General features: G+C 33.2%; 1 protein-coding gene across 3 annotated transcripts in view; it reads right to left on the reverse strand.

Moving 5' to 3' along the window:
* Positions 1-13,300, reverse strand: part of LOC113500548 — a 51,405-nt gene that overhangs the window by 9,924 nt on the left and 28,181 nt on the right. For all 3 annotated transcript variants that reach the window (XR_003401217.1, XM_026881380.1, XM_026881379.1), the window contains exons 2-3: positions 6,224-6,367; positions 2,293-2,439 (exon numbers count right to left, since the gene is read on the reverse strand). Coding sequence is in view for 2 of the 3 variants with exons in the window: in XM_026881380.1 (XP_026737181.1) it covers positions 2,293-2,439; positions 6,224-6,329 (253 nt within the window). In the remaining variant the exon portion in view is untranslated. The remainder of the gene's footprint in view (positions 1-2,292; positions 2,440-6,223; positions 6,368-13,300) is intronic.

A 13,300-nucleotide genomic window follows, 5' to 3' on the forward strand; every position in this document is an offset into this window, starting at 1 on the left:
TGCAAATAATTCGGTGTCAAGCGAAAATCCCGATCGATACATGTTAATACTTCGTTGTTTGAATTTCGTGACACGCAGTAAATCATGCCATTTTATAGCTGTTTACTGTCTCGAACAAGTAATTTCGTGAAAGCATATCGTTGTAAATATCTCTACCTAACTTTCGTGTTTATTACAATAAGGAACGATGTTGAACGTCCTTCTAAATTTTGAAGTATTTAATTTCTTGATCAAATCTTCCCATCTAAGCATGCTAAGGCAATTAAAACGAACCTCGTATCTTGTAAGTTAAGGTTAGTCCTTTGTTTGCGCGACCCATTTATGCAAGGACATAAACATTATAACTACTGCATAACATCGGGAGCCGGACACGCGACATCGCATTAGGACTGCATCATCGATCCGGGTTTTTCCTTCATGATGTACCCACAGCAAAATTTTCAGCTTAGTAGTTTTGAAAATTTAAAGAATAATATTTTTATTGCCAGATATAGACAAAGTTTTTTCTGACTTTTGTTAGCAACATCTACATTCAGTATCGAAAACTAAATCATTTAAATTGTCCTCATTCATAGGTCACGAATAGCTTAATTAAACTTAACATTATTTTTTCAAAGCAATTCTGTTGTCTTAATGTTTATATTTCACTAAAGAATTTTCCTTTGAAACTTGTCTTCATGAATTATGTAAGTTTTCATTTTGCAGCCAGAATAAAGTTTTGTTAAAGGAAGATTAGGAAAACTTTTTAAAGACGTCACTCTAATTTTTTTTTCTATAAGAAGTTGTAAAGCTCTGCTTACTTCAGATACTCTGCTTTTTAAAACCGCGACGAAGATATAAAATAACTAAAACTTGTAGTATCACGTGAAAATTAAAGAAAAAACTCCTGCACGAAAACAGCTCGACTACCGTACATGTACCGTACACGTAAAGTGTTTAAAAACCTCTTAAATGCAATTCGCTGTTAAACGTTAAGTACTCAATTTCATTCGTCGTTTTCAGACTAATGATATTCATTGCTTTTAAAATTGCTTATCATAATTTCGAAGCCGTTTAAAGTCACATCACACAAGGAACGTTTTGTTAATTTAACCTTTTTGATTTATGTATATAACATCTACTTTAAAAATAACTGAATTATTCTGTCAAATGAGACTGTTAAGAATATTATCGAAGCTATTTATGATGAAAATTAAGTTCATTTTTAAAAACTCTGCTGAAATGGGCTTTTATTAAATGGTATTTTTGAGCAATGAGGAAATAATTGCATAAACTATTTTCAAGTCATATTAAAATAAAAACATGTCACATTGTTGATCGATAAATAATACTTATTTATCAAGTCTGTAGCCAATTTACTGGAATTGCTACTACTAAATCTTAAACACTGGGTCACTTAAAAATCTTTTACCTATTCTGTTCGAGAAAATTTCTTACACTTTTCTTAAACTTGATACTTAATGGACGGTTAAAAGCAATTTATTCCTATTTTTTTGACGTCGTAATAATACACTTCAACGACTCAGCTTGAAGACAAAAACCGCCAACTTATGCATAATTTGTTAAAGAAAATGCTTTTCCGTATTTCCTTACTGCGCAAAACGATGGAATAATATTGTGGAGGCTCTGCGTCGCTTGAGAAGTGACGAAATAAAAATACTCAGTCATTGTTTCGAGAACAGTTTCTATCTTTATGTTTATGTATTTTGGATTTATTATTTTTTGTTTTATAAAATCTGGAAAGCATCTTTGATACAGATAGATAGGGGTATACTATTATTACAGGATCAGGTTGAGGATGAAATACGAGACATATACGAGACCCTTTCACAATAGGAGTAAGTGTATCACGTTTTTTCTATTCCTTCAGTGTCTTAGATTCTGACTCGTAAGAAACTACGAAAACTTAATAAACAATAATATTTTATTTTTGTGGTTTTCTTACAAACGAAATATTCTTGATTATTTTCATATATTATTTCACCTCTATTGGTTATAAGGAAAAAATTAATGTAGAAACTTGCCATTGATCTTTTTCCACCCAATTTAGAAATAGATGTTCCTTTCTGTAGGTGTCACTCTAATCAAAAATTCCACTCTTTCCTCTCTTAATAATCCCAAAAAAGCCGAGAAGGCTCTTGAAGATTTAACAACGCAGGAAAAAGGATGAGTATAAGGAAGAAAAAATTCTATTTTAGAAATAGACTTTCCTTTCTAATCGTATTACTTCATACAGAATCATGAGAAGAACGGACTCCTTTCTTAATACAGAATCGTGAAAAAATAACTTACGTTTCCCACATCTGTCCTTGTAGTCGCTGATCGGTACGTCGGGGTGGCACTGGCATGTCTTCTGCACGTCGTCGCACACGGCGTCCTGGAAGTGGCAGTCCGCTACCGTCGAGCACAGGTCACCGTACAGGCCCCGTCTTAGTGGATCTGTAGAGATTAATGAATGAAATACGAATTATTATTCAGTCAATGTAGTTGTATTAGTTTAATAAATATAGGGCTCTTCTCCTTTAGTTTTGAGCTTTGATCACCATGCTAGCTCATTGCGAGTTGGCGATTCCAGATTCAAATGTTTGGAGTCTTATTTTCCTCACAATTTGTTAACACACAAATTTTTATTTTATCCTTACTACATGGACGTTTTAAGAACCTTAAAATCACACGCAACAATGAATAAGATAGAGAAATAAGGTTTTCTTTATAAAATATATGAGTTTGTATCGTTTTCTGAAAGGCTTTTGAAACCTCATCTAAAACTCTTTGTATATTTTTACTTTACCACTCTGCTTTGAAGTTGTTTATAATTTTCTACTTATTCCCCAAAAGTTAATTGCATAAAGCAAAATTTTCATGGAATGTTTTAGACAGGTAATCAAGATTTGATTTGTGAGTAACCACCACGTAATTTACTTTTACTAAAGTTTGCATTGAGTATTTTGGCTATTCGCAAATGATTTTTCGATAGTTTTTTTGCGGATCTATACACACGGGTGTACGGGTTCTGATTCTGTCCGTCTGTCTGTCCGTCATTACTATGGCTCGAGGTTGTATCTCGTGAACCGCGGTAGCGAATTTGATACCCGCGTATTATTAGCATTTTGGATGTCTGCTTATACTGAGTCTTGGTGTCTTCGTGACTTGAACATTTGCGAACACCGCAACACAGATCTAAATACCTGAGTGCGAGGGTCGTTAAAAATAAAAATAAACTATGTTTAAAAATAAGTAAGTCTGGCGGCCACAAGCCATAGTAACACCGCATTTTTTTCCGAGAAAACCGACCACCGTTTGTCGGGTTATTGCCACTTTTCAATCAATACTGTGTCGACTACCTAGGCCTACTAGGAAATAAAGCGTTTAAAGCGGCCATTACAGGGGGTAATTGCAGTGCGTTCGATGACTGCACTGCGGTTCATTGCACCTAGCATATTGATTACACGTAGCCATGCCACTGGAGTTAATAACACTTCAATTGTCATTAAGCTAGGTCATTATTTCATATTTTCATGAATGAAATTTGAATATAATTTAATTATTTTGTAGTGAGTTTAATTAGATTACTTTTTTATAGTTCTTTTGCACGATATCTTGTTTGTTAAAATAGTATGATTTTAACTAATTTTATATCATTTAGATCTTTATCTTCCTATAAGCCTCAATAATGGAATAGCATTTTTGCCTCACCAAATGAAAGCACTTATTTTACTTTATCTACTAGTATTAACAAACCGATTTTCATTTCATAAAATCAATTGTCTTTTTAATACCTCGAAGTCATTCGTTCAGCTTTCTTTAATAATCTGTTAAGCTTGTTAAGAAACTGACAGTTGAAAACTCCGATATTAGGCTGTACATCTACCACATATTAAGTAAGCGTCACCTTTTATGAAACGGACCTTTTACGGAACTGATCGAAACAATATAGTTTCCATTTCGTATCGTTTAGGTCATGAGGCCATAAGGTTTTAGAGCACTTCAATTTACCGCCAATAAGAGTAAACGAAGCTAACAACGTGAGCGATGGTTACAGCTTAACTCGTTTGTTTTAAATGTCCAAACTACTGGGAACTTCTGTAATTTGTACGCTTATGTCACCCAATTTAAAGTTGGCAGTGTTGTTGCACTAGCTAGCTTTATAAATGAACATGTTTATCTTGCTCTATCTTATCCTCATTTGAATCTTGAAGATAAGATAAATCTTAATATTTCAAGATTTCCACAACTTATATAGTACATACATACATAGATACTGTTAAAATCTGTCCAAATAAATCACTTATTTCTAACTTAAAATTTAATGGCCTACTTTAAAGCAATGCACCATGTTCATTATTACCAACAATTTTAAGAAAAATATAGAACACATTTTTTTTAATAAAATTGTAGTCTAAAAAGTGCGTTAGAATAGTGAATTTAACGAATTGTACGGTTCAACATTGTATTCCGATCGCGATGGACGCAAAGAAAAATAATAACAACAGAAACATAGTATAACTGTCATATGACAAGAAACAAGTTCAATTCAATCAAATCAAGTGTCAGCGATAACTTTCAGTAAACGACACGTCGTTCCATTGATAGCACTCTCGTTTACGGACAGAGAGTGAACATGTTTCACTACTATCTTTATTACATTGAATGATTGTTATAAAGCTTTATACATTATGACTGTAAGTAAATTAGGCTAACAGATCCCAACGTGCCAGTATTTGTTACGTAAGCATTGTAGGCGTTTAGTATGTTTACAAGGTGTCCAATTTCTTTTGTTACCTAAGAGCTCAACTCATTAAATTTGATCGCGTACACTTGTACATTTAAAAATCTGATTGAGTTATTGACTTCGGACGCTGACTAAATAGCTATTTAAATCACTTGAATATTTTGAATTGAAATGGATCTAGATTTTAAATGAATAATTATAAGAATGTTTCTTTATGTATGTTCTTGATACACTTTCGAGAATTTTAAAATCTGAGAGCTGTATGCATTAATACCTAGTTAATTAAAAGAAACGCATACCAATATTATGATAATAAAATCTTATTTTCATTGAGTTGAGTTGAACTTCAAATAACGTTATTATTATACCAAAAATATCTAGTTTCATTTCTTCAAGTATTTTATTCTATAACTAAAAACCTTAAATCATTACTTAAACACGAATAGCGGCAATTTCATCCCATTCTCAATTCAGAGATAATTTCAAGTGATTGATTTCACCGGATCGGATTAGGATCCTTCGATACAGGCCGACAAAGGAAAACCCCAGAGGTGTGTCGGATCGATATCGGATATTTCCGGACTCCTGTTCCGCTTGTATTGGAAATCTCTTTTGCGATGCCCATTGAAAATAGATTGCCAATAGTGATACTATGTTGTACGTGGGCTATAATTCAATGTACAAGATAGTGATGTATCGTTTTAAATAGAATGGATTTGATATTGAGAAATTCCGGATCGTTTTAGTAATAAATTAAAGAACGAATGACTTAGAATAGAAGGTCAAGACTTCCTTGATGGTAAATAAAAAAATGTTAAAATAAGGTTGCTTAAATTATTATCTAATGTGTAATTATGGTGTTGATTTGCCTCTTTAATTTGATTTTTATAAATAAAGCTTTCTCAATAAAGCTTAATTCAGTGAGTTATGTTACGCTAACAAAGTTTTATTTTATTTTTACAATGTTTTATAGAAGTTTCCCTTGACGGCGCCATACTGTCTACCGTTTGTCTGCAACACGACATTTGGCATAAAACCGCATAGTATGGACTGCATGTAACTTGCATTGTGTTTGCTAGGACATGAAACGCAATTCATATGCTCCAAATACCATGTGAATTATGATAAATTTTAGCGAGATGATAATTCAAATTGGTGTCAGCGTATTTGGTAACGGGCCATTGGATAGCTGTCACGTAACAAATAATATGATGTTACAATTCCTCTTTTCATTATTTAACATTTAATTAATTTTCACTTATTTAAGAAAATACTAAAATATGCGCATAGCAAAAAGGGATAGTTATTGTTGTATCTAATGATGACACATCTAATATGTCCAAGTAGTAAGTGTCTCCAAATTAGACTAAGGTAAATTAAGGTATGAAATTAGAAAATTACCTTTAAGCTTGATCCTTAAAAGTGACTGGTTCATTTTTTTACGAATTTAGTAGAGGTAGTCCATTTAACATTTCTTTTTATAATACTAACCGGTGGATGTAAGTTCAGCAGCGCCGAGCTGAGGCAAGCTGAGCGCTAGAAGCGTCGCGAGCGCGGCGAGCGAGGCCGCGGCCCGCTTAGAGCGCTCGCCTCGCATGCCGCTCACAGCACCCGCGTCACATGCCAATAAGGTACCTGGAACAATTCAAATTATAATTTTAATAACCTTATTGTTTTATGTTTTAAGCATACAAAGGGCCGAACGTGACACAACTTTTTGAAATCGAAAAACAAATGGAACTTTTTAAGATCTCTTATTGAAAAAAAAATATCTCATTTATCACTTTCCAGTGGAGTTTATCCAGAATGTGACTAAGAAATTCTTTACTAAGAAAAATACAAATAAGCAGTGCTGCTATTTGTCTACCTTGAATGTAGTAAATGCGCTCATAAACGAAACTCTACTTCATGAGTTTTCTCCTCTACATTTACACAATAACATAGAGAGCACAACTTTGATCGGAGTGATGTTAAGGATAAAATGTATGAAAAATTCAATTTACAGAGAATTTTTCTACCGAACCATTTCCTTTATGTAAAAAATGTAACCACGCATGGAAAGATACTTGTGCCTGTCAGTTAAACAAATATACTTTACTAGCTTTTGCCCGCTACTTCGTCCGCGTGGTTAGAAGATATAAGTTATAATTTATACCTGCCTTCTATCTATCTATCTATCTGCCTTCTATCTATCTTGTAGGATTCAGTCAGCGTTTGCAATGTAAGCGCAAAAAATGTGTTTTTTTCGACCTCACATTAGAAACCTCAAAAATTGTAGCCTATGTGTTATTCTGATGTATAAGCTATATTGTGGTAAAGTTTCATTCAAATCCATTCAGTAGTTTTTACGTGAAAGAGTAACAAACATCCATACATACATACTTTCGCCTTTATAATAGTAGGAGGATTTATCTTGCCATTCGATTCAGCTTCGCAAGTCTCATTTGAAAAATACTTGAGTTGTGACGTGTTACGAAATACTCTCTTTATTTTTCCGCGTAGTCGCAGGAAAAAGGTCCTTTATTGAGTTACATGAGAAACAAACTATGAACAATAAACTAATCCTAACAAGAAAAACCCACGTTCGTAGAAACACATGTTTTTGGAACTTCCTGTTGTGCGAAAATACAATATTGATAGGAAAAATAAAATGTTATAAAGATTCAATAGTTGTATAAGCTCAAAAAATAACCATAGCATAGACCTACCATTCCAGCCTGCTCTACGCCCAAAACTATCCAAATGAAATTACGTATGAGTTCAAAAAACTTTTACTCGGCCATCGTCGCACACTCGCTACTGTCTGTTATAACTCTGCAGTTGTATCCAGTCTCAGAGGTGCATTTGTTTCATGAATGAGAAACTTTAAAAAATATACGGTGTTTTTTTCAGAGCTTTGTATTAAAAGACAAAGAACAATATTACGGTCATATGTTAGAAGTACGAACGTTATGTGCACTGAGTAAAAAGAAAATTCTTTAAAAAATTGTTACATCCCTGTGGTTCATGTGTTTTTATTTTAACTACAAGTTTGTTTGTCTTCAGCAAATTTATACGCAGTGAACATTTTTATGTAGCATTATAAGCTACTAAGGTCGATTTCGTGATCTCTGTCCAAAAATAAATACAATACGCTTTAGTACATTAATCATTATATAAATCTAAAATCCAGAATAAAATAAAGAAATGGATTCCAAAAACGGTAGGATAGTTTTTCTATGACGTCATAACTCATACCGCAGCCATAGTTATTACGTCACATCGCGAAACGAAATGAATATTTTTATGCGATCTCAAACATTCTCGAATTATTGCTTCAATCTATCACAATTGAGAGGCGATCAAAATGCTCTGACTCGCTCTAACTCCATCCCATTCTAAGTATTACGTATGACAAAAGTGTAGATTTTCTATTCAAACAAACTTCAGGTTTGCATGATGTAACATTCAGAAGCGTATTTGTAAAAAGGGTCAATACTCTATCTAAACATGAAATTCGTCTGGTTTCTCAGGGTAGTATAAAATTGCGATTCTATCTTTCAGATATCGGATTACAAGGGTCCTAGTTCGAGAAAATATACAACTTATTTGTTACAGCCAAGTCACTGAATTTGTACCGAATCTTTTTTTTATCCCATTTAGCATTTTTTTTTATATCATCGTATTTAACATTTTGTAGCGTCAACTCTACAAAACTGACTAATAAATCGTTACTAGTAGTAATCAGTGACATTATATGTAAAGTAACATTGACATCATCTAACAAAACTCTATATACTTAGTCTACCGATAGCCGACGTACCACAAATCCATCCCCAAGTTTAATACCACCTAAATCATCTTGGCAAAGCCCGATAACGCACCATCGGTATATCATAGGATATTATGTCACGTAGCGCTGGTACTAACGTGTTTCCATTTAGTTGATAAACTAGGTAACATCGTAAAGATTAAGTATTCTCTACCTTACTTAATGTATGTTAAGCCTATCAGTCTTCTATGGATAGGACTTGATGTACCTTTATCGTTAAATAGAGTAGGATTTTGTATGGATAGAAGGAAAATTGAATCACTATGCCACATTATCACTGTCATATATCACAATCTCCGCTGGTTTTCCTTTTTTGTCCATATGTTTTTCATTGCGGTGTATTCACCATTCATTTATCATATCATCATCATTTTAATTCATACTGACTTGGAATTGTTCATTCAAAGGTTAAGTACCTTAGTCCCAAGCAGCAAAATAATAAATACAGGTATCTTGCGAAGCGTGAAACGCTACTGGCAGGTTGGAGATTTTATATCCCAATTTTGGATCAAGGTTTTCATGCGATGCATGTATATGTAATACATGCATCGCATGAAAACCTTGATGTACAGTAAGAAAATGTAGCTTTAAAGGTCGCTGAACTTTTCAGAAAAAATTGCAAGTTAGTGGAGTGTGTGTTTGTGCCAAAAAATTTGTAAGTTAGTATTGTTACATATAATTAATACGAAGTTGAAAGAACCCAAGATTGATTCCAGCTTACGTTGCTAAGTACTAATTAAGACGAATTAAGTAGCGGTCAGTGTTTCAACAAGTAGGGGGCAGTTAGGCAGTGATAAAAATCTTTGAGTTTTATTGGTTGGCAGTGACTGCTTCCAAGTCCAAATATTGTAACGCAATTTATCGATAAAAGAGTACTATGTATTTCGATTTCTTACCCTGTTTCCAGCTGATTAGAGTCTATTTTTATGGAATCCTTGAGAACAGTATATCTGCGGTTATTCACAAGTCTTTAACCTTTTTCAGGTACAAAATGTTTGTCTCAAATTCCTTTCGGATGTCGTTAGGGCTTCCATTCTCGGCCTTAAGTATGTCGATTTAGAGAGACAAAAAAAAGTTGCAATAAAACTCAATTTTATAACCTGCGTTCTACGTAAATACGTTTAAATAAAGTTTATGTTAAATATAATTCAAAAGAAAATCAAACTATAGATACAATAATTACATCAAGCTTAAGCAACGGCTGTTTTGTGTTATTTATTGGCAAGAAAATACATCATCCAGTGAAAATTGCAATTATCTAGCTATAACAGTTCATAAGCTACAGCTTGGTGACAGACAGTAAGGCTTTAGTAATAGGGTTTTACTTGAAGCGTTTAGATACACAGAGCCCTAATAAAATATAGCTGCTGGATCTCCGTACCCAAAACGATTACATTTAGAGATATTTTAAAGGAAAACCTTACAATAAAGCACCAATCACACTAAATTCCTTATATTTGAAGTGACTGTTTCCTTCGTAAAGTTGTTTTTCTGCCTCTATTTTGTACACCAGTAGTTCAAGGGTCGTTTGCCTATCAAGCGTTGGGGTTATCGTATCGTCGTAACGCTACCTTCGCAATGACCTCTATTCGCCAGTTTTTCTAATAAAGTACGTCCCTAATAAGATTCCGTCTGGGTTTTGCGTAAGATGGGAAAATATGATAACCTTGAAGACGTGTAGCAAATTGAGAACACGACGACTGGCAGGAAAGATAATAAAGTCGGCGAGGGTGACATGCATGTAGGTAAATGGGTAAATGTGTCAGCAAGATTTCTGGTTTCAATTACTCGAGTTTTGGCTTCGTGGATCTTTGGAATCGTTTCTACAGCTTTAGAGGTATTTTATGTACAACACTCTTCAACAGATCCTCTTTTGTATTTTAAATACCTATTGCTTTATTGGTAAATGTTTTCCAAGAATTCTTAGTCTCCTTTTCTTCAAGGAAGTCATTTTTTAGTCTGAAATATGATTTTAATCTGCTTAAGATTTTTTTTGTGATGAGACCAATATTTATTCCTGAGAATTGTCCTAGTTTTTGAAGAAAGTTGTTTATTTTTAGGCGCAGAAGGGATTTTTAAGTACGACAGAGGTTCTTTTAAGATGTGGTATTTATTACTCTGTTCACAATTATGAAGGTCTTACAAATCATTCACCATGCTTTGGAAGAATGGTTTAGAAGCATCGCCAAATAGAACTAGGAAGTTACTAGCCCGAGATAGTTGTGAGTTCAGACGTCTGAAATTAAATCCTTTGTGACTGCACTGGACATTTAACTTTTAAAGCTAAACTTTAGAGTACCTACTTTTATCTCGTGTTTGTCATAACATATGGGAGGAAATGACATTTTTAGGTTTAGCCCTTTAATATGGATCATGTGTTTTGTATCTATGTATATTATAACAAGTAATTTATTATTAAATCAAAATACAGCAAAAAAATCATCGTTCTCATTTTCCTGTGTCAAATCTACGGATACAATTTCAATTCAAACCACTACTAATACACATTATACTGAAATCAATAAACGTTTGTGTAAGTAACATTAATGTTCGAGATCAATTCAAAATGAAAATTCTCAGCTTTCGTAACACTCTTATACAGAAAGCTTAACTTAATCCCAAGTCAAGATTGTAATTACTCTCTGGTCTTCACATCCCTAATCAACAATTAATCCTTCAGGATTACTCTACTCGTCATTGTCTTAGCCCTATCTTCACATATCCAATTTCAAAGGATACATTGATATGTATGACGTCATCATGTCTAGACCAAAGCATGTTAAGCAAAACTATAAAGCTCCCTTTACTATGAGAATATAAGAAAAATACTGTCGTTTTGGAAGCGATGATTTATACGTGGTGTAGTGTGCAGTTTCGCATCCACGTTATAAAAATCCCTATTATAGTAGCTCATGGTACAAGGAAATGTTTCCACCAAACAGCGAACCAGCTGGATTATTTTCGTCCAATATTATTCCTAATACAGATGAAGTTGCTAACTGGTTAAAATTCTATTTGTGTTCAAATCGATTGTGACCTATATTTCTCGATTTCTGGGTGTTTGAACTTTTAGCAAGGTAAGCTGGACCACATAGTAACAGATACAAAACATTGCAAATATCAATCTCATTGCTTTCTAGTTCAGGTTCTAATTGTACTAAAGAAGTATTAGTAGAGACTAGCTGTTGCCCACGGGCCCCCTCACTACAACATGATCAAAAAATTGCGATAAAAGTCTATCTATCAATTATCCTATGAAGTAATACCAGTTATAAACTATTTGTGGGCCAAGTTTCGTCTCAATCCGTTCAGTGGTTTTCGCTCGAAACAGGAACAAACATCAACATACTAACTGATGTATAATGTAAGATAAACTGAAGAGTCTTGTTTGTTTCGAATGTCGAACTTTAATAAGGGTTCTGCTTAAAGAGTGTTTATTTAAGACGAATCTCAAGACTCCCGAGTTATTTTCTTAATGAGCAAATGAAGTAACAAGAAATGAAATCTCTGCAAACTTCTCATGACTGAAACAATATTGAAAAAGTTTTCTGCCAGTTTTATAATGATGTTATATAATGAAATACTATTTACATTTAATTATCTAAAGTTCTGTTTTTGTTCTCTCGTATTTTCCTTCAATAATAAAATTTGTTTATTTACTTTTATATACCGCCCCAAATAGGCATGACATTGACTCAGCCTTCAGTCATTTTAGATTGAATTAACCTAAAGGTGAAAATAGAACCCTTTTCCTTTTTTCTGTTTGTCACTAAGCTGAAACTGCAACTGTATCACAATAGCTGTGATAGCACAACATTTGAAATTGAAATAAAAATAAAAATCGACTTTAAGGAGCATTATGACATACTTGTACGAACCCTCAGTGTAGCGTGTCCAACTTGCTCTTGACTCCAAAAGCATGAGAGCATACTACACTGCAAAGAAATAGACTCCTATAAGATGTAGCGGAAGACTCTCCATTCTCATTCGATTAATGTAGGCACAATGCCAATTTTCCTTCGATTCATCTTGACTTCGCGTCATTACATCATAAACACATTCTTTTTCATACAATATTTAGTCACGAACTTTGTAGGTTACAGAGTTTAAGTTCAAAATTAAATTAGTAATTCAAACAACGTACCCATGTCACGTATACCAGATTATAATAATAAGCTAATCTAATTTTCATTTACCTTTGTACTAAATTAATCTTTAATTTAGTCACCCTAACGCAATTAGCGGCTTATCAACGTCCAAACTTTGAAACGAAATTCATATTTAAACGAGATTGTGTATTTTTGATTAAGTACTGTTGATTAAGGTAACTTTATTTTATTCCGGGAATGAAAATAGTGAATATTATTTTAAGCCAGTACAGCCTTTATATATGATAAAATATTCAGTTAAATTGTTAAAACCGACGAAGCAAGCAATGTTAATGCTACAATTAATGTTATTCCATTGAAAAATACAGAAAACGAGAGCTAATGAAACTTTAATTTAATAAAATAACATCAATATTGTACGTAAGACCCAATAGGTAAATTATTTAAAGAAAGAAAAACAAAAGTTGAACATTACGAACGAATAATGATTTCATGTTAATTTACTTTCAAAATGAATATAGTTACAAAACAAGGAAACTCCATCTATTGTATAAACTTGTATAGTAATACTCACGTGATAAGAGAAATTACTCTATTATTGCATACCTATACGAAGACCTTGAATAAATCTCGATAGCATGTATACGG

Source organism: Trichoplusia ni, chromosome 14, assembly GCF_003590095.1.
Source record: "Trichoplusia ni isolate ovarian cell line Hi5 chromosome 14, tn1, whole genome shotgun sequence".
NCBI classification, from domain to species: domain Eukaryota; kingdom Metazoa; phylum Arthropoda; class Insecta; order Lepidoptera; family Noctuidae; genus Trichoplusia; species Trichoplusia ni.